This window comes from Mirounga leonina, unplaced genomic scaffold (genome assembly GCF_011800145.1).
Source record: "Mirounga leonina isolate KUSES-001 unplaced genomic scaffold, KU_Mleo_1.0 Mir_173, whole genome shotgun sequence".
Taxonomy (NCBI): domain Eukaryota; kingdom Metazoa; phylum Chordata; class Mammalia; order Carnivora; family Phocidae; genus Mirounga; species Mirounga leonina.
Window position 1 is genome coordinate 66,048,876 of NW_023270447.1, and position 20,455 is coordinate 66,069,330.

Sequence of the window (20,455 nt, forward strand, 5' to 3'; positions counted from 1 at the left end):
GACTATACTTCTGTCCTCATTCGGACCCTGTCCCACACCCTGTCCCAGACCCCACGTCCCTTCAGCCCCTCCTTATTGACAAGTCCTCCCCTCCTGCCTGGATCCCACTCGCCCACCCTCCAGTCCTGCCCAGGATGTCTGCCCAGGGCCAGTCTCCCCACTCACTGCTAGCTGCTGCACTCCCTTCACAGCTCAGATCTCGAGCAGGTCAGATGCCTCCTCCTCCATGAAGACCTCCATGGCACTCTTCTGAGTCGCACCAGCTTTCTGACCATTCTTACCACATGGAGAATTTTTAGCCACGTAGTGTTTTTATTTGTGCCCCTCCTATCATGTCCTTTTTCAAGCTGTGAGCTCCTGAAGGGCTGGGAGAATGCCCAGGCGCTGGCTGACTCACGCAGTGACCAGCACAGAGCTGTGTTCCCAGCTGTAGCCAATAAACTGCTTGGGGAATGAATGAATGAATGAACGAACACGAGGGAGACAAACCTACTCCTTGCCCCCTCTCTTTGCCCACGACCTCAGAAAGCCCATCCTTGGGCCTTTTCTGCTAGGCACTGCTTGCCTTCTACAAACTACATATTATGCCCAGCGGGGAAAGCGAGCCAACTTGTCCCCCGACGACTCCTCCTGCTGAGACAACAGCATACAGAGGCCCAAAAGCAAGTTCAGAGGCACCGTCAGGGTCCACCAAGGGCTGGCTAAGGTACAGTAGAGAGCAGAGCCTGGTTCTTCCAACCCACAGGCTGCAACAGAGCCGCAGGGGCCCTGGCAGGGAGAAGAGAGAACCTAATCAGAACAGACAGGGAGGCGGGCCCGGGAAGAGGCTGTTAGCAACAATCTCGCTGATCAGCGTCTCAATTAATCTCCACAACACCTTGGAAACTTCAGAAAAAGAACAAAGCGGACCAGAAAAGATAGAGCAGACTCAAGCCCCGGAGGACAGACAGTGCCTGGGCCTAGTGCTGGGAACGTGTGTGTCTCCTGGGACTCCGCCGCCAGACAGAGCAGGGAGGCAAGCTCAGGCCCCGCCAAGTCTCCCAGGCTCCCTGCGCTCAGGGCTGAGCTGCTTCAGCCAGGTCCAAATTCAGGAGGACAAAGTTGGTCAAGAGAAAGGGAAATCTCAACAGACTCTAGAGCAGCCCTAGACAGTCATGAGGTCGTGGGCTTAAGCAAAGGGACTCAGCTGTCTACTGTCATCTGCCCTAAGACCTGTGCCTCTGGGTGTCTCTAGGGCCACCTGACCAGAGGGAATATGTGCTGGGGGGAGGGGGTGCCGCCAGGGTCCTTGCCCTTAATGTTGTAGGGATGAGGCCTGGCAGGGCAGCCGTGACCATCCTGCCTCCTGTTTTTTGAGGTCACACACAGGCTGCCAAAGCAGGTTCACCCGGGAGGCAGGGAAATTCCACCATTGGGGCACATTTCCAGAGACAGAAAAAGCAATTTTTAAAATATAGGCACTTAGGGCACCTGGGTGGCTCAGTCGGTTAGGGGTCTGACTCTTCTTGATCTCTGCTCAGACCTAATTCTCAGAATCGTGAGTTCGGGCCCCAGGCTGGGCTCCACACTGCGCATGGTACCTACTTAAAAAAAAATGGGCATTTTGGGGGCGCCTGGGTGGCTCAGTTGTTAATCGTCTGCCTTCGGCTCGGGTCATGATCCCAGGGTCCTGGGATCAAGCCCCTCATTGGGCTCCCTGTGCCATGGAAGCCTGCTTCTCCCTCTCCCACTGCCCCTGCTTGTGTTCCCTCTCTTGCTGTGTCTCTGTTAAATAAATCTAAAAAAAAAAAATGGACATTTTTGCTTAGGGTATTCAGATTGTTTCTCAAAACATATAATAGCACATCATCATAGAGGGTGCAAGAAGGAGGTTGGTTCTGGCTGGCACAGCTAATTCAATCCCTCCTTCCTGAACCCCTGGCCCTCAGTTTCACTCTGTGGATCAGGGGAGGTTTGAGCTAGTGGTTTTTGCACTGTGCTTGGTGGAACCCTGAGGGCTACCAGAGCCTTCTCAATGACCATGGTATCAAGTCTTTAAGTGCCCAGATGGTGGAAATAGGCTTGGGCAGTGGTGTGCTAATTAAACACACTTTCCAGGGGAAAAAAGCCCTAATTTGTAGCATCTGCTTATTTCCGTGGTGTAAATACTCTCACCGTGGCTGATTTCAAGCTGCCAGCTCACTTTGAAAATTCCTGAAAATTTCACAATTGGCTCTAAAGAGCTGGCTTTGCTTGCAGAAAGGAATCTACTACATAGTAGTTATAACAGCATCCTGAACCTCCCTGGGCCTCAGTTTTCTCTTATGTGAAATGGGACAATAATACTTTCTACCTAATGGGGTTGTAGAGGTTCTTTGAGTATTCAGTGAAGAGTGTGGAAAACACTCATCATCATCCCTGACACATCAGTTATTTATTATTATTATTATTATTATTATTATTATTATTAGTTTTACCCAGTGGGTTTCCACTCAAGATTTTGTTTGAAGAAAATGTTCCAGTTCCAGCTGTGTTCCACCCCTGCTTACATCTTCTGGGACCTAACTCTTCCTCCCTCCCTCCCTCCCTCCCTCCCTCCCTCCCTCTCTCTCTCTCTCTCACACACACACACACCCCACCCGAGTTCCTCCGCATCCCTGGTGTCTCTGCTCCATTTTATTAAAGCAGAAAGCGGTGACAATTATTTTCATAATGAACTGGCTCTTCAAATTACTGCCAATTACACTATGCAATCATGATTAAGATTATGCATTAATCAACGGTGCCAACCTACTTATTAGCCTCTTATAAATAACGATCATGAGGAATGTATGGGAAGGGAGAAAACGGAGAGGAGCCAATTGAGTGGGGGAACTGCCTCTAAGTGGGGCGGGATGCTCTCTCCAGAAGCCAAGACCCAAAGCAGCCTTTCTTCCATGAATCAGTACCCTAGCCCATCAGACCCTGAGCTTCCAAAGCTCCTTGATCTGTACAGGCCTCCAACACAAAAGGGAAAGGGGTCAAGAGGACCCAGTAGGGAGAAGGTAGAAGAACCCTTGACAGTTTATCAATTGATGAGGTTCAGTGCCCCCTTTCCCTTCCTTCAAAAGCATGAAAAGGTAGAGTGTGATTGATATTTCCCCTAGAGTAATGCCGCCCCCATCTTAGGTCAGGTCTCCCAGATGCAGAGCCTAAGGCAGGGATTGAGATGCATGAAGTTGCTAGAGGGGAAGAGAGTTCTTTAGGAAAGCCCTGTCAGGGAATAAGCAAAACAGGGTAGAGACAGGGACAGGGTAGGCAAAAATGCCGCCTTGGGTAACAACGTGGAGGTGCTAGGGGGGCTCTGGAGCATGCATGCACCACAGAGTTATCCCCACCCTGAAGCCAGGGGACCACCCTTTTGAGCCCCAGTGTGCATGAATTTTCAGTGGCTGCAGACTGCCCCCAGGGTCGAGGTGAGTGGAGTAACCTTCTGGGCAAGGTGGCTCCCTTCAACTGAGAACAATTCTCTAGAGAAAAGGGCAGCCTATGTATGGAAGATTCAGACCCAGTTCTGCTGCATCCAGAACCCACTCTCTGAACCTCTGTTATACCCAAATATTTGTTGCTGGAGTGTCCCAAGACATTCAAACGTTTGGGGTCACCTGGCCCTTGACATGTTCAAGTAGAATGATGCCCATCCTTGCACCAGGTTTGGGGGTGGGGGGGCAGCCTCTTCCCGGCAGTATCTCTAAGAATGCTCCTGGGTTTCCAGTTTCTCTGAATCTCTGCTTATTCCAACTTGTCTTCTCTCATCCCACCTCCTGCACCTCTTGTCTTCTTTCTGCCCCAGTTCACCCTGTGCTGGGCACTGCCCGCCTGCCTTCACTTTCCCCAAAGAGCACAAGCTGGTGTCCATTTTCTGTGGCTGACTTTACTCAGCATCAGGTCTCCTGCAAGGAAGGGAGGTGACAGCACCGTGCAGTCTCACTGGAAAGTAAGCACCCAGCACCACTGTGCTAACTCGGCCCCTTCCTGCCGTGGAGGATTTCGTACCGGCCTCATCCACCTTTGGCCATGAGTCATAGCCTCCTCCTTTCTCCCTTTTTGGGTTTCTGTCCTACCTATTGCCTTCCTCTTAAGCCCTTCTCCCATCCTCCTCATTCAAAATTCAACATCAGGTCTTTGTATCCTTTGCACAGCAGGTTAGTACTATCAGAGTCTTATCTTCTCCATCCTGGCCCTATGGGACTTTTCCCTTTAAGATAGAGGCTGCCCTTCCCCTAAAAGAGGGGATGAACTACAGCCCACTGGCCCAATCCAGCCAGCCCCCTGTTTTAGTAAGTAAAGTTTTATTGAAACACAGCTGTACCTGTTTGCATACCTACTGTCTATCGCTTTCACGTTACGATGGAAGAGTTGAGTAAACCCATCTGGTCCACAAAGCAAAAAATATTTACTATCTGATCCCTTACAGAAAGTTTGTTGACCCCTGCCCTAGAACGTAGAAGTTTAAAATTCATTTTGTGCTTCTAAATGGCATTCTTTTAAGAATTGCCATGAATTGGGGCGCCTAGGTGGCTCAGTCGTTAAGTGTCTGCCTTCGGCTCAGGTCATGATCCCAGGGTTCTGGGATCGAGCCCCGCATCGGGCTCCCTGCTCAGCGGGAAGCCTGCTTCTCCTTCTCCCACTCCCCCTGCTTGTGTTCCCTCTCTCACTGCTTCTCTCTTTGTCAAATAAACAAATAAAATCTTAAAAAAGAATTGCCATGAATTACTCATCACGTGACATGCGTTTTGTTACATTGTTTTCTTTCTTCCTCGTAATGGTCAGCCCTTGGAAGTATGTGCCCCATTTTGCAGATGGAGAAACTGAGTCTCAGAGAGATCGAGTAACTTCCCCCAGTGGAAAGAGCTAGGGTTTGGACTGAGGCATAACCGTCCCCAGAGTCTGAGTTGGGAACCTTTCCGCTTTTGCGTCCAAAAGCTGAGCTCCACACATTGGCAGGTTATTGTCTGCTTATTGTCACCCGAGCGTTCCTGGAGGGCAGAAGCCTGGTGCTAACTTCTCTTGATGGGCTAGAACTCAGTGGCAGGTTGGCGTGTGGCAGAGATCGGTCGGTGTCTGTGGAACTGAATGGCATATCGCCTGGGCTGGGATCTCAGTGCCTGAGATGTGTCACCACCCTCGTGAACAATCAGCCCCTCTCCTTTCTGCCCCACCTGCCAAGATGTGAGAGGCGGGGAAGGAGTGAAGCCCTAGGAAAGGGCTCCTTGTCCCCTGACCTTTGACCCTCATTTAGGCTGGGGATCTATAATGACTGGACTTCTTCCCAGTCTCCCTTAGATAATTTTTTTCATTTTTACATTTTAAAATAATAAAAAGAATGTGTGTTTATTGTAAATAACCTGGAAAAATCAAGATAATACAAGGAGCAAGCTAAAAGTATCCATAAACCTCTTCTATCGAGAGATACTCATTGGTCAAATGTTGGTACAAATCTTAACAGTCTTTTTTCTATAAATATAGATAATGTACTTTTAGTTTGATAAATAGATTTCAAACTGTAATATAATTTTGTTGCTTTGGTGGGGTGGAGAACGAGCATTTTCTATATCATTAAGTATTCCTTAAGAGCATTTTTTTTAAAGCTTTTTTCCATATTACCAAAGCTCTTGCTCAGTGTAGAGGACTTCAGGAAAAAGCACTAAGCAAAGCAATCCATTATCATTTTACTTTCTAGAAAGGACCTCTGTTAGCATTTTGGTGTATGCCCTTCTGGTATGTCCTTTTTGATTTTAATTGGAATTGCATTAAATTTATAAATTAATTTGAGGAGAACTGACATCTTTACAATACTGAGCCTTCTCTTCCAGGAGAAAGTTATGTCTCTCCATTTATTCAAGCCTTCTTTTATGTCCTCCAGTAAAGTTTTGTAGTTTCCTTGGTATAAGAATTGCACATTTATTGTAAAGTATTTTATGTTTTCGTTGTTGCCTTTGTGAATATGGTCTTTTTCCTTATAATCACTGTTATAGGAATGCTGTATGTTTTTCTGTATTTGTATGCTGGCTCCTTGATGAGCTGTCTGGATTCTGCTACGTTTCCATCTGATTCTCTTGAGCTGTTAAGAAAACAGTAATGAGCGTCTGCAAATAATATTGCGTCTCCTTTCTAATTGCACTACCATGATTTGTTCATTTTGTCTTATTTATACAATGATTTTAAAGAATATTTTATTACAGAGGATGTCTGCCATATCCACTTAGGGAGAATGGTATAATGGAGCCCTGTGTACCCACCATCTGGCCCCAGTGACCAGTAACCCATGACCTTTCCTGCCCTATCCGTACCCACTTCACACCCACCCCTCCCCTATGATTTTGAAGCAAATCCCAGATACCATGTCCTGCCATCCTATACCCTGACTCTTAATGCCTGCAAGTTGTTTTGCCATACGGGTGGCTTTTAATATATCGAATAATCTCCTACTTTGGGACATTAAATTGTTTCTATTTTTTCAATATTATGTCAAGAATATCCTCCTATGTAAATGTGTTTATGTATCTCTAACTTATTCTAAATTTATATCCTTAGAAATGCTAAATCCCAGCATTAAATTAAAATCCCTAGAATTACTGGATCATATGGTATTTTGATCATTTATTTTCCTTTAAACACATACACACCATCACAGGATGGCTTTTCTGATTAGAAATATAACACATGTTCACTGCAGAACTTTTGGAAAATACGGAAAAACACAAAGAAGGAAATTAAAGTCACCCATAATCCTGCCACTCAGAGAGAAGCCCTCTTGACATTTTGGGATGCATTCTTCTCGTCTTGTTTTATGCGTGCGCCCAGCATGTGTATGTACCCCCACACAGACTCACATGTGTACACACTACGCGTTACAGATTGTGAACCTGCTGGAGGACGGGTGGGGGGCAGATTGATTTGTTCACTTTTTAAAATATTCACTTGGAAAAAAAATTTTTTTCAAAATGGTGCAAACAACCCAAATACCCATTAACTTGGTGATGAACGGGTAAATAAAATGTGGTACATTGGTAGAAAGTATTATTATTTATCAGTAAAAAGGAATGAAGCACTGCTATGTGCTACAACATGAATAAGGCTCAAAAATATGCTAAGCGAAGGGAGCCAAATGCAGAAGACCACCTACTGCATGATTCCGTTTATATGAAATGTCCAGAAAAGATAAATCTCTAGAGACGGAAAGTAAATTAGTAGTTGCCTGGGGCTGGGGCTGCAAACAGTGATTGACTGTAAACAGGCTCATGGGATCTCACTGAGGTGATGGGAATGTTCAGAATTGTGATGATGCTCACACAATTCCATAAATTTACCCCCAAATCACTGTACACTTAAGATGTATTTTGTGGAATTTCTTAATGTAAATAATACCTCTATGAAGCTGGTTTTTTAAAAGAGTAAAGAAAGTAAACATAAAGCTTCATTTGGAAAATAAACAAAAGTGCAAAGAACAAAATAAATCTACCACATAGGACTGTTCGCTTATGCTGTTTTGAAACACCTCCTATTTTTCCGTCAATATTAAAGATTCCTCCTTATCTTCCTTCTGTTCTCCCTCTTCTAACGTGGAATCGCACTGCAACTCCAACTTTATAACCTTTGCTTTTCACTTAAAAATATGTCTTGGGTATTTCCCAAATCATTAAATTTTTGCTACTGCATGGAAATATATAGGTTATTACAGTTTATTGACTCTTTCTCTGGTGTTGGACATCCCTAGATCCTCTTCCCCATACATGACTGGTATGTCCACCATTGCTGTCAGAGTCAATTCCCAGAAACTGAAGTATTGAGTCAAGGAGAAGTATTGAGTCAAAGACCTAAGCATTTTTAAGGCTTTTGGTATTTTCTGATGGCCACCAGGAAGGCGAGGTATACCAGTTGCCACTTCCACCAACAGTTAAGCAAGTGTCTGTTTCCAAACGCCCTTAGCATGCATTGGTGGTATAGTGGTGAGCATAGCTGCCTTCCAAACGCCCTCAGCAAAGCTGAGTGTTGTAAGTTATTTTATGTTTGCCAGTGGGATGGGCAAGACGTGGTAAATCTCTGTTGGTTGAAATGGAGTTTATTTGATTTTTAGTGAAGACACACATTTCTTCATATGTTAATAACTCCTTTGTATTATTTTTTTCTTTAGTGACATGCCCATGCTTGCCCTTTGCACATTTTTCTTTTGGAATATTTGTCTTTTTTGTAGACTTTTAAGTGTTTATTTTTATAAAATAAGAACATCAACTTTTATACTGCCAAATATGTTACAAATACTTTTCCAAGTTTGATGTTTGCCATTTAATTGTTCATGGTAGTTTTGATATATTATTTCTTGATATATATTATTTCTGTGGAGTTATCAGCATCTCTCCTATGGTTTCTGACTTTATTATAATGCCTGGAGAGACCTCCGCCACCTCAATATTGTGTAATATTCACCTACATCTTCTTTTTTGGTACTTTTATACTGTTTTCTTTCTTCCTTCCTTCCCTTACTTTCTTGCTATTTAATCTTTAATACATTTGGAACTTACTTTGATATATGGCTAAAGATGGGAATCTAACTTAAATTTTTTCCAAATGATTGAATAATTGTCTCAGCACAATTAGTGAATAATTTATATTTTACCTACTGATCGGAAACAGCCACCTTTGTTATGTCTTAAATACTTATCTTTACTTGAATCTCTTTCTGGAGGCTTTTTATCTCATCCCATTGATCTGTCTGTATTTTCATATGCCATTAGGACATGTTTTTAATTATTTTGGCTTTTATGATACGTTTTAAATCCGGCAGTGCAGATCACCTGTCATCTCTTTAGGCTGCTATCTCCTGGTTAGTCTTCCTGATGCATTTTAGAGTCATCTTGTCCAGTAAAAGAAAAACCCTTCTGTGATTCTGATTGGAATTGCATTAAACTGAAAAACTAATTTGGAATAAACTGACACCTCTATTCTTGAGCCTAACTGTCGTGGAACATGCCATGTCTCCTCATTGTAATCTGCTGTTACATCTCTCCCTTGTAGTGTTTTTGTCATTTTAAATGCTGAAATTGCATACTTCTTATTTGTTTTCTTATTCTTTATGTAATATTTTTGTTGATCATAGAAAGGAGATCTTTTGCCATTAAGTTTTCTTACTGGTTGTTGCTGATATAAAGAAATGGTATTAATTTGTGCTAACTGGTCATTTAATTCAACCCTCCTGCTCCTGCTACTTCTTAACTAGTTTTTGTGCCTGGGGATTAAGGGTTTGCAGGGAAACATTTATATCATTTGCAAGAATTATTTTTTCTTTCCAAGAGGTGTGTCTCTAAATTCTTTTTCTTATTTTGTTGGTTAATGGTGTGGTGTAAATCTTTACCCCTCCTTTATCTCTTCAATGAGAATGTCTCTAGTGTTCACCATTAGTGTGATATTGAAGGCAGATTTGAGCTAAAGATGCTTCAAGGCAGTAACTTTTCTGGTACTAGTTTATTAAGCATTCTTAACAGCAGTAGATATTGGATTTTATCAAATGCCTTTCTACATCTTGTGAGTTGATCATATGTTATTTTTTTCCTTTGAACTATTGATGGAATGGAATGGAATGGAATGATACTCATAGATTTATGTTGAACCACCCTTTCATTTATTGAATATAACTGTACCTGGTCATGGTATGTTATCCTTGTAATAGTCTAATAGATTCTACTTCCAGCACTCTATTGAGAATTTTCATAGCAATATTAATAAGCTGGTCATTTTATTTGGCTCTGTTTGTCAGTCTGGGGTGTCAGTCTCTGTTGCTGGCTGAGTGAAATGAACTAGGAGGATCTTCGTATTTCTTATGCTCTAGCACAATTTCCATGCATGGAATTATCTAAGAGAGTATTGAATATTTTGGGGAGAAAAGTCTTGTCCATAAATCCTTCTGAGCCAAGGAACTTTGTTAGCATGCCCTCCCCCTTCCCCAGCACACACGATTTTACCCATCTGTTGCAGGAGGAATCTTTGAGTATGTGGATGGCCCCAACGCCCAGGTCATGAATGCTGAGGAACATGCTTTTCGATTTTCTGCCAACATCATCAACAGGAACAGGACTCTGCTGCCCAACACAACCTTGACCTATGACATCCAGAGGATTCACTTTCATGACAGCTTCGAGGCCACCAAGAAGGGTGAGTATGCAGCCTTGATTGATATCTTCCAGGGGTGGGGACAGAGGGAGCTGTGTTTGCTGTCCAGGGTCCTGAAAATGGGCCCCAGCTCTTGGTGGGCTGGAGGCTTAGAGCCTATGCCGCCTGGTTTGGGGACCTGCCTCATTTCCAGTTCAGTGTAGGCTGTGTCATCCCCCAGGTTGTCCATCAGGAATTTCTAGGCCACTGGCAGGTACCGTGAGGGAATGAGGGGCCATGGGAGGAGGTGGACAATGAGGCCTGAGATGGGGTTGGGGAGGTAGCAATGTAGAGGTCAGCTCATATCCCCAACACCTTTGAACTGAAGCTGGCACTTTCAAACTTGTTTTTCTTTCATTGAAATCCTACCCAGAGTATCAGTAATTAAAATATGCAACATTTAGTTGCCATAAAAAGACTTACTAAAAAACAATGAAGCTGCTTCTATGGTTAACATAATTTGACCCCAGAGGCTATGGATGACACTTGAAGTTTGATATTAGCCTCAGCATTCAATACATTTCCATATTTTGTTTTAGCTGCACAATAACAGGAAAATTATAAGTCATAAAAATCAGCTATAGTAAATCCAGTCAGTTTTCCCCACACCTGGATTTAAAAAAATAAAACAAAACAAACGTTGGGTTGCATCCTTCTTTATTAGTGACACATTTACAATAAGCTCCAATGACTGCACAGAAAAGACTGGAGAACGTTATTCCAAAATCCTCAGGGAGAAAAAAAAAAGCAACTTGTCAATACCTGAATGAGCTGCCAGTTTCTAGGGTGGCTTATAGCCCGTTTGAGTATACGCATATGCTCTTTTGTTACTGTTTTTAAAAATATAATGCACACACAACACACACACACAACACACACATTTAATTGAAATTAACTTAGAGGCTCAGATCATTCTAGAAACAGCTTCCATATATCCCTAGACTTCCATAGAACTCCATTTAAAAATCTCAGGCCTAAGGAATCTCACTCCCAGGGAAGACAAGATCATCCTTCCTATAATTTGCCATCATAGCCCCTTGCTTTTCTTCTTCAAGGCACTTATCACAATTTGTAGTTAAATAAGGGTGTGTGTTTGTTGTGTTTCTCCTTTTCTCCAATACTACTGGAAGGAAGACTCTTGTTAACTGATACAACCCTAGCACCTAAAAGACTGGTGTATAGTAACTGCTCATTGAAATAATTATTGAATGAATCAATGAACAAATGATGTGAGAATGGGGCCTGGGAGCCTGAGCATCATTGCTCAGGACCCTTATCTGCTGAGCTTAGAGACAGTGTCATTCATGCATTTTGGGTAGACTGAGGCTCATCCAAAAGATCCCCTTGGTCTTTCTAAGGGGCTCCCAGTAGCTAATCAAGGTCTCCTGGGCTCCCAGGTATAGGACCTGCCAAGGTTCTCCCTGGGGCTGGCTCTGTTTTCCAAAACCCCATTGTGGGTAAACATCTTAGCATAGAAAAGCAGTGTAGCATGAGCTTGGAGCTAGACTGCCTAGCCTTGCACCTTGTCCATTCTGATATTAGTTGTGACCTTGAACAAAATACCTTGTGCTTCAGTGTTTTTCACCTACAAAATAGACACATTTCTGTGAAGTGCCTAGACCAGTGTCGGGCACGTACAAGGTACCATATTGGACTTTGCTCTTATTACATTGGCTGGTTTGCCCTCTACCTGCTGAGCCATCAGTTTAAGGGCCTCACCTACAGGCACTTTCTCCACTGCTGGCCCCTGTCTCGTCTGCCCTGCTCCTTCATGCCTTGTAAGCTGAAGGGCACAGGGTCCCTGACGTTGAGCACGATACCCCTGACATTTTTGATACCCCTGCCCTGAGTCTCAGAGCCAGCCTGCAGACAGACTAGAGGAATCCCACCCTGTTAGCCTCGGAGAGTGGTCCTTTGCTCATCACCCTTCTCCTTGTGCTGGCCTGCCTTCCTCCCTACCGGTGTCCTCCCAGCTCTCTCTCTGCATGCCCTGTGGCCAACACTGTACAGTTAGATATCCACCTCCCCACTGAGAGTCCCCTGCTGGCATCCTCTGCCTGGCCTCGTCCAGCTAGAAAGTGACTGAACTCAACCAAAAATGCTCAGTGAAAAGGTGAGGACACAGAACAAACGCCTGGAATCAGAACAGAGGTTTATGTGGGCATGATGACCCCAAAGGGCTAGGCTGGGTATTCTGTCCATTTTTTCTAAAAGTCACTAAAATAATATGACAACTCTTTAGTAGCATACTTGCGAGTCAGCGCGGGGACCTTCCCCAGCCAGCAGTGAGCCCCGGGCAGAACTCCAGAGTCTTCTGAGGCACTTCCTCCAGCGGGAACTTAGAGTTCCACACGATGTGGAACTGCCAGGTAGTGGGTGGGTAGACCTGAGACAGAAACACCCAGCTCTGGAAGTCCAGGCAGACTGGGCCACGTGACCAAAGCCACGCCCCCTCATCCCCCACCACCTGACTTGTTTGCTTAAAACCCCGGCTGCTGTGTCCTGCTGTTCTTTTCCCAAATCATCAGAGCCCATGGGGCCTGTCCAGTCTAGCCCAGATGTGACCTTCTAGCCACACCTGTGCCATTTGCTCCCTTGGCCTCTGGGCTCTAGCCCCACCTGCCATCCTCCAGGTGCCACGCTTCCTCCCACCTCCGGGCTTTTGCACCTGCTGTTCTCTTTGTTTCTGATGCCCCTTCCCTGTCCCACCTCTGCATTGCCATTTGTCTAGGTCCTCAGGGGAGCCCTCCCCAAGTCCCCAGATGAGGTCAAGTCTTCACCTCATAAATCTCTGGACTTCTCCTTCACAACCATGATCCATGGATGCGTGTGTGTGTGTGTGTGTGTGTGTGATTATTGTCCGCATCTTCTGCTAGATTACACATCTTTTTGCCTCTTCACTGCTGTCCTAAAAAACCGTTGTTCTGACTATCAGTGTCATACATACACCGCTCTGCCCATTTCTGAACTTCACATAAACAGAACACCAGTGCATACGTTTTGGCTTTGTGTAGAATATACCCGTGAGATTCATCTATGTTGTTGGATATAACAAAAATCTATTCATTGTTGTGTAGTGGTCTGTTATATGAATACACTACAATTTTTAAAACTCAAACGTACTGTTGGACATTCAAGTCGTTTCCATTCGGGCCCAGAGAGTAGAGCTGCTATGAACATTCCTGTAGATATCTTTTGGTGCACAAACGTGCAGTTTTTTGGTGGGTAGACATGCAGGAGTGGAAGTATGAGGTCACGGGATGTCATATGTTCAGCCAGATGGCTTTCCAGAGTCCTGGTACCAGCCCTCTTGGGCGGTTCGCAGCAGTGAGAATCCCTCCACAACATCATGACCACTTGATAAAGTCTGTTTTGTTTCTGGTGGTTCATGTGGTGGGTATCTCATTGCGGTTTTACTTTGTATTTCCCTGGTGACCAGAGGTCTTGAACATCTTTTCATATGCTCATAGATCATTCAGATCTTCTCTTTCCTTGAGTGATTTTTGAGCCTTTGAATCACCTTTAAAATGGAGCTGCTTGTCATTTTTGTATTGACTTGTAGAGTATTTTATATATGGTGGGTAGGAGTCCTTTGTGGGACTTCCACATTGCATATATCTGCTGCAAATGAGCTTGCCTTTTCCCTGTCTTAGCAACATCTTTTGAGAAACAAAGTTCTTAACTTAAAGAAGTCTGATTTGTCAATATTTTCCATATGGTTAATGGCTTTGTGTTCTATTTTTATCTGTCCTCACGTCATGAAGATTTTCTCCTATGTTCTAGAAGCTCTGTTGTTTTGTCTTTCATGCTTAGCTCTATGACCTTACACTGATTTTCTCTGTATAGTGGGAGGTAGGGGTTGAGGTTTATTTTTTTCTGCACAGTGTTGGTGAGAGTGAAAACTGGTTGAACTTCTCAGGGAAGTTTGGAAGTGTCCACTAAAGCTAAATGTATGCCTGCAAGAGAGTTTCTGTCCACCTTATTGAAAACAGCCAAATGTTACGGGAAATAAAGGTCCATCGACAGGGGAATGGATAGATTGGGGTATAGTTATACAATGGAATTTGAGTTAACAATAAAAAAAAAGAAAAAATTCTTCCCACACAAACCATGGATGAGCCTTGCAGGCATAATGTTGCGTGAATGAACAGTGGTCACCTCTGGGAGAGGGAGGAGTATGTAGTAGATATTAACTGGAAAGGGGAAGAGATAACCTTCTTAAGTGTTGGGAATGTTTTGTATTTTGATCCAAGTAGTAGTTACATGGATGCAGTTATATGTAAAATTTCAGAGAAGTCTGTGCTTAAAATTGATGCCTTTTACTATATTGTGTTACATCTCAATAAAAAAAAAAGTTTAAGAGGCTCCTCTCTGCCATCACTTTCCCTTAATGTCCCTCCAATAGATACTATACCCAAGACAGACCCCTGCTGTGGTTAGAACCACCGTTGTCTGACCCCAGAGGCATTTCTGCGGTTGGATGGTGCTCCCCCTTAGGTACGCTCCATCCCTTTGGGGAATCCCTTGTTCCCATGGTCTTTATTTTTTCTTTTGATCTTTGGTTTTTGAAAATGTATTCCTCTGAAGCATTATTAGGACTCTTCCGGGGGATGACCTTGGGCTTAGTTCTAATTAACCCAATGAGAATGATCAATTCTGCCAGCACAGCCGGATCCAGCCACTTTGGGCCACATCGGGGGGAGTGGGGAGTGCCCCACCAGCTCCGTGCAAATTAGGCCTTCCCTCCATGGGAGGCCCAAGAGGCCTTTCCCCATTAAAAGGGACTTTCACTTATTGTCTTTATTTTTAAATGTTTTGTGGAAAATTAAAAGATGAGTGACTGCCAAATGGTGCCTGAGCCAGCAGTCCAGAGAGGCCTGTGTTTTCTTCCAAGCCTGACCAGAGCGGTCCTGGAATCGACCCAGCACCCCCCAGGCTCCTCTGCCTTCACTTATTCTCTGGGCTGCTCAGTTCCTTTTTTTTTTTTTTTTTTTTAAAGATTGATTTATTTATTTGAGAGAGCGAGAATGAGAGAGAGTACATGAGAGGGGGTAGGGTCAGAGGGAGAAGCAGGCTCCTCGCTGAGCAGGGAGCCCGATGCAGGACTCGATCCCAGGACTCCAAGATCATGACCTGAGTCGAAGGCAGTTGCTTAACCAACTGAGCCACCCAGGCGCCCGCTCAGTTCCTTTTAAGACACAAATTGATTGGGATAATTTTTGCTCTAACTACAATTGCCATGGAAAGGGGGTGAGGGGGGGCTGCATTCAGGCTGTGGACTCCTGCAATGGCTGTGAACCACTGAGTTACTGTAAAATGACCAGAAAATGGATTCCAGATTGAAGCTACAAATAATGTAATTACTGCGGTGTGTGCTCAGGGCTACCAGAGCAAGAGTTGGCTGCTGCCCTGGAAACATCTGGAGATAAAGCTGCAGCTGCTCCTGCCTCTGTAACCCCCGCCCCGGTCCCTCGGGGGGCATCGACATTCTTCCAGCCTGGGAGATCCTCGGAAGGTGACAGGAACACGGAGGGGACCGAGAAAGGGATGAGGAGAGAGGCCAAAGAGAAGAAATAGGTGGTGGGCAGAACGGATGCTTCCTGCCCCCCCGGCCGTGAGATGTAATCACTGCACGAACCCCAGTATGGCCATCATCCCCCTGTCACCACGGCTGTCACCACGACCAACACCAGGGCACCATCCCCACAATTACTGTCGTCACCATCAACAGTGGTATCACCCCCACCCTTCACATCATCCTCATTCCCATCACGGTCACTACCGTCATTGTCACTGCCAGACGGCCACAGCTTCCTCATCACCAGTCTCAGTGCCAACATCACTGCCATCATTCCTACCACCATCGCCATGGTCATGACACTGACATCTTCATCATCACCAGTCTCATTGGTGCTATCAAAACTGTTATCACCTCCGTTCACACCCTTACCAATGTCACCACCCCTATGATTATCATCGTCCTCATCCTCATCACTGTCATAGTGCTGGGATCTTCATCATCCCCAGCCTCATCAACACCAACATCATCACCACCATGACTGTCACGGCACTGACATTTTTATCATCAGCAGTCCCGTCCTCATCCCGCCATTATGCTGCAGTGTCAACATTATCATCAGTTCCACCTTCGTCCATGCCATGGCCATGATCATCACAGTACGGTCTTCACCCTCACAGCCATCACTGTGGTTACCTTTATCATTGTCTTCACAACTGATGTCAAAATCAAAATTGCCTCCTTCAAGATTGCTCTTATAATCCTCTGCAGAATCATAACTTGTGTTTGGCCCACTCTGCCTTGCCTCAGCCAAACCGGATACCTAGACCTTGGGCCTGGACAGGGGACCATGATCTAAGAGGTTAGGCTGGGTATAGGGCATAGGAAGTAGTTGCCTGCCTGCCTCCAGGCAAATATCAAAAGAGGAAATCCAAAAGGCAGATTCTTGGAGGTGGTAGTGGAGGGAGGGAAACATACTGGTCATTTGGCAGGAAGCATCAATCAGAGGGTCCTAGAGGCAAAAGGAAAAAAGGTAGAGATAGGAGGCATAGGATGGAAACCAAGGACATCATAGGACAGCTAGAAGGTTCAAAACAGGGTTAGGAGACAGAGCCTAAGAGAAACTTCTAGATTTTATAGAGTGCCCACAACTTGAGGGGAGTGGGAGTAACCAGGCCTGGACAGCTGTCACTCACTGTCACTATCTCCTTTGTGTGTATCCAGCCTCCATGGCTACAAAGTGACCCACACGTGGTCTCTTCCTCACGGAGCACCTGCTCTTAGGGGGACGAAGTGCCCAGAGAGGCACTCAACACACCCAGGATGCAGAGGAGCAGCATGAATGAGCAGTGAGTGGACAGGTCAGGACATGGCCTCCTTGGGGCGAGGGCCCTAAAAAGAGAACTTCCCCAAATGGGACAATTTATTAACAAACCCAGGGTTCTATTTTGGAAGCATTTATCATCACTGGGGTTGACCCCACACAGAGGGCTTCTCCAGGCTTGTTGACTGTAGGGTGACCAGAGCGGGGATAGCAGCACTTCCCTGACTGTAGAAGCACTAGGGAGGTGCCGCTGCCCCACTGTGCACCTGACATTGGCCACGAGGGATCCTGGTCACCCAGGAGATGCCCCTAATTGGCCCTGCTGCCTCCCATCCACGGCTGCCCTGTCCCATGTTCCAGGTGGTTCCAGCAGACTCCTGGCAATAACTAGCTCCCCCCCCCGCCCAGAGTGCTGTATCTTTCACCCAGGCACAAGTGGCATTCTCTGGTGTTCTTGAGGCAAGTACAAAGTTCAGGGACAGCACTGTCCATAATTCCTCCTTGTCCCAGGAGGCAGTAAGGGAGGAGAGGGTGGATGTCCCATGAAGAAGAGAAAAATACCCTGAAGACCACCCACTCTGATCAACTGAAAACCACACTACATCTCTGGATCCATTGGTACCACCATTGGCCCAGGCAAGAGGGCGCCTTTCCCTGGGTCTGTGCTTTATGGGGGCTGCCCTTGCTCTCCGCTGGTCAGTGTCTCCTCCCAGGACAAAGGGTTAGTGGGACTAAGGGCACTTGCCTAGCAGAAGCCTGTGCCCTGCCCTTCTAATCTTTGCTCCAAGTATTTAGAACCCTGAATTTCCTACCCAGTTGGCCCTGAACCCACCTCCAGGCCTGCATGAGCCTCTTCCCTGGGTGGTTCTCCAGAGGGAAAGCCAGACTTCAAGGGTCACACTCCTAAACCCTTTCCAGGGGTGAGCAAAGGGCAGCTGTTCGCAGGGGTATGGACAGAGCTCAGACATAGGGGTGGGGTGTCCACATGGAGAGTGTAGTCCTCCTTATGGTTCAGGGCAGAGCCAGCAGTAAAAGAGAGGGGGCAAGGTGGGAGCTGGTACCACCCCTCCCCACATCTCTGTGTATGGGAAGTCTCCATGCCCACCTGATTTTCCAGTTGTTAGGAAAGTGTATTTGTCAGGGTAGGAGGAAAGGGTGCGTTTTATATAACAGTTTGTTAGCTTGACTTACATTTAATATTGAGCCACATAGTGTGTGGGCCTCCATTTATACTCCTGTCTGGGGCCCTGCAAATCTTAAGGGTGGCTGAGCTGAGTACGTCATTCCCAGAGGCCGTTGGGGCAGCCAGGACATGTCTGAATCCACCGCCCATCGATGCTTAGGGACTGTGTCTTGTCTCCTCCTACACGCACCATATGTTCCTAAGTGTGCACATAACATCATTCTTGTGGCCGCAGGCTGGTGAGTTTTGCTGCCACTTTATTGATAGATCGGTTAGGGCTCCTCTGGCTGCAAGTGACAAAACACCAAATCCTAAGTGACTTGAGCAAAAAGAGAACGTATCAGTTCATGTACCCAAGGTCCAAGGCTGCACTTGACCGGGGGCTCTTATTTCCTACTCTCCTTTGGCTCTGCTCACCTGCATAGTGACTCCGTTCCCAGACAAGCACTGCACTTTGTTTGTGAGCACAGGGTGGCTACCACACCTCCAGATCTTCTCTCCCCCAACGTCTCCTTGCAGAGGGAGAGTGCTACCTTCCCGGTGTGAGGTCTCGTGGCTTCCCATTGGCTCTGACTGGTCACAGAACCACCCTCCAACCCAGTGACTGGGGCCTGAAGGAGGCCAGCGTCTAAGGCACTGGGAGTGGAAAAGACAGGAGCCCGAAGGAAAATCAGAGACAGTTGCCAGAAGAAAGGGCGAGAGTTCCTGGGGAGCCCTTCCCCTGACTGCCCCTGAAAGGTCCCACTTTAAGGATCTTTCAGGCACAATCCCTATGTGAGCCTGTGCCTGCCCTTTGAGCCCGAGCTGCTCTGGGGCTGCTCGTTCAAAGCTCTGCTGTGCCCACCGGTGTTTGCCCTCCCCAGAAGCATCTGCCGTCTGACCTGCCTGAGCCCCTGGGCCTCCCGCAAGAATGCAAACTGAAGGCAGGGAGTCAATACTCACTCACTCAGCAGAGGCTCAGACCAAGTACTGCTTTGAGCACGTTTAGGTACTATTCAGGTACTCTTTATTGTTGATACAGCCATAGCAACATAGATCAAGCCCTTGCTGCTTTTTGTACTTACATTCTAGTGGGAGGAGAAAGTCAACAAATGAACAAGACTTCTGGTGGTCATTTAATAAATAAAGAAAAAAAGCAAGGTATGGGGTTTCGGGAGTCTGGCTGGAGAGGGACTCTTATTATGGGTTGGGCAAGGGATGCTTCTTTAGTAGGACCACATGGATGCAGAGACCTGAGGGAAGGGAAGGAGGGAGTCATGGAGCTACCTGAGCAAAGAGCACTTCAGCTAGAAGGGACAGCAAGTGCAAAGGCCCTGAGGCAGTAGTGTGCTTAGCGTGTTTGAGGAGCATCATGGAAATCAGTGGGGCTTGAGTGCTGTGAGGAAGGGAGAGAAGGATGGGAGATGAAGTCAGGAAAGTGGTGGTGGTGATGGGGACAGGAGTGGGACAGGGGTGGGGAGGAACTGCAGCCAGCAGGGCCTCATCTGTCACCGTAAGGTCTTTGGCTTTTAGACCGAGTGAAACTGGAGCCTTTGGAGCAAAGGAGTGATGTCACCACCTGAGGCTGGGAGAGGTAAAAAGTAGGGAGAGTCCCTGAGGAAGCTGGGGCCGGTGAGGACGCTCCGGCAGTAATGCACGCAGAGGAGGATGGTGGCGGTGGCGAGAAGTTCTGATTCTGGCACATTCCAAAGGCGACACAGCAGGATTGGGAAGTGGGATAGGAGAGAATGAGAGGAGTCGAGAGGAAGCCAGGGTTCAGGGCCTGAGCACTGGGATGGTGGAGCTGGTTTACTGAGGAGGGGAGGCTGGAGGAGGAGAGGGGGTTGTGTTTGGGACACGTTCAGTCTGAGATGCATCCTGGACACGCATGGGGTGGTGTCCGGCGAGAGGGGCGATGAGCACCTTGAACTTTGGGGAACAGGCTGGGGCTGGAGGTTTCACAGTCGCCACGGTGGTGGTGGTTCATCCCACCTGTTTCTCAGCCTTCCCCCCGACCCCCACCGCCCAGAACAGGGCTGGGTCCAGAACTGGGGGTGCTCAGCACAGTGATGATAGCACCAAAAGTAATCCCCGTCTCTGTTTCACGGGCTGTGCTGAGGGTCTCCCACGCGTGATCTCGCTCGACCTTCCTATGATCCACGAGGCAGGGCGGTTGCAGCCCTGGCTTCCAGAGGAGGAAGCCGAGATTCTGAAGGAGCCTCATTCACCTGCCCTCAGAAGGTTCCAGTAGCTGTTCGCCCCCCCTGCCTGACGAGGCCCAGCA

General features: G+C 46.5%; 1 protein-coding gene across 2 annotated transcripts in view; it reads left to right on the forward strand.

Annotated features, from left to right (window-relative positions):
• GRIK3 (glutamate ionotropic receptor kainate type subunit 3) overlaps positions 1 to 20,455 on the forward strand; it is a 215,082-nt gene that overhangs the window by 118,930 nt on the left and 75,697 nt on the right. For both annotated transcript variants that reach the window (XM_035019078.1, XM_035019079.1), the window contains exon 2: positions 9,994 to 10,170. In XM_035019078.1, the coding sequence (XP_034874969.1) occupies positions 9,994 to 10,170 (177 nt within the window). The remainder of the gene's footprint in view (positions 1 to 9,993; positions 10,171 to 20,455) is intronic.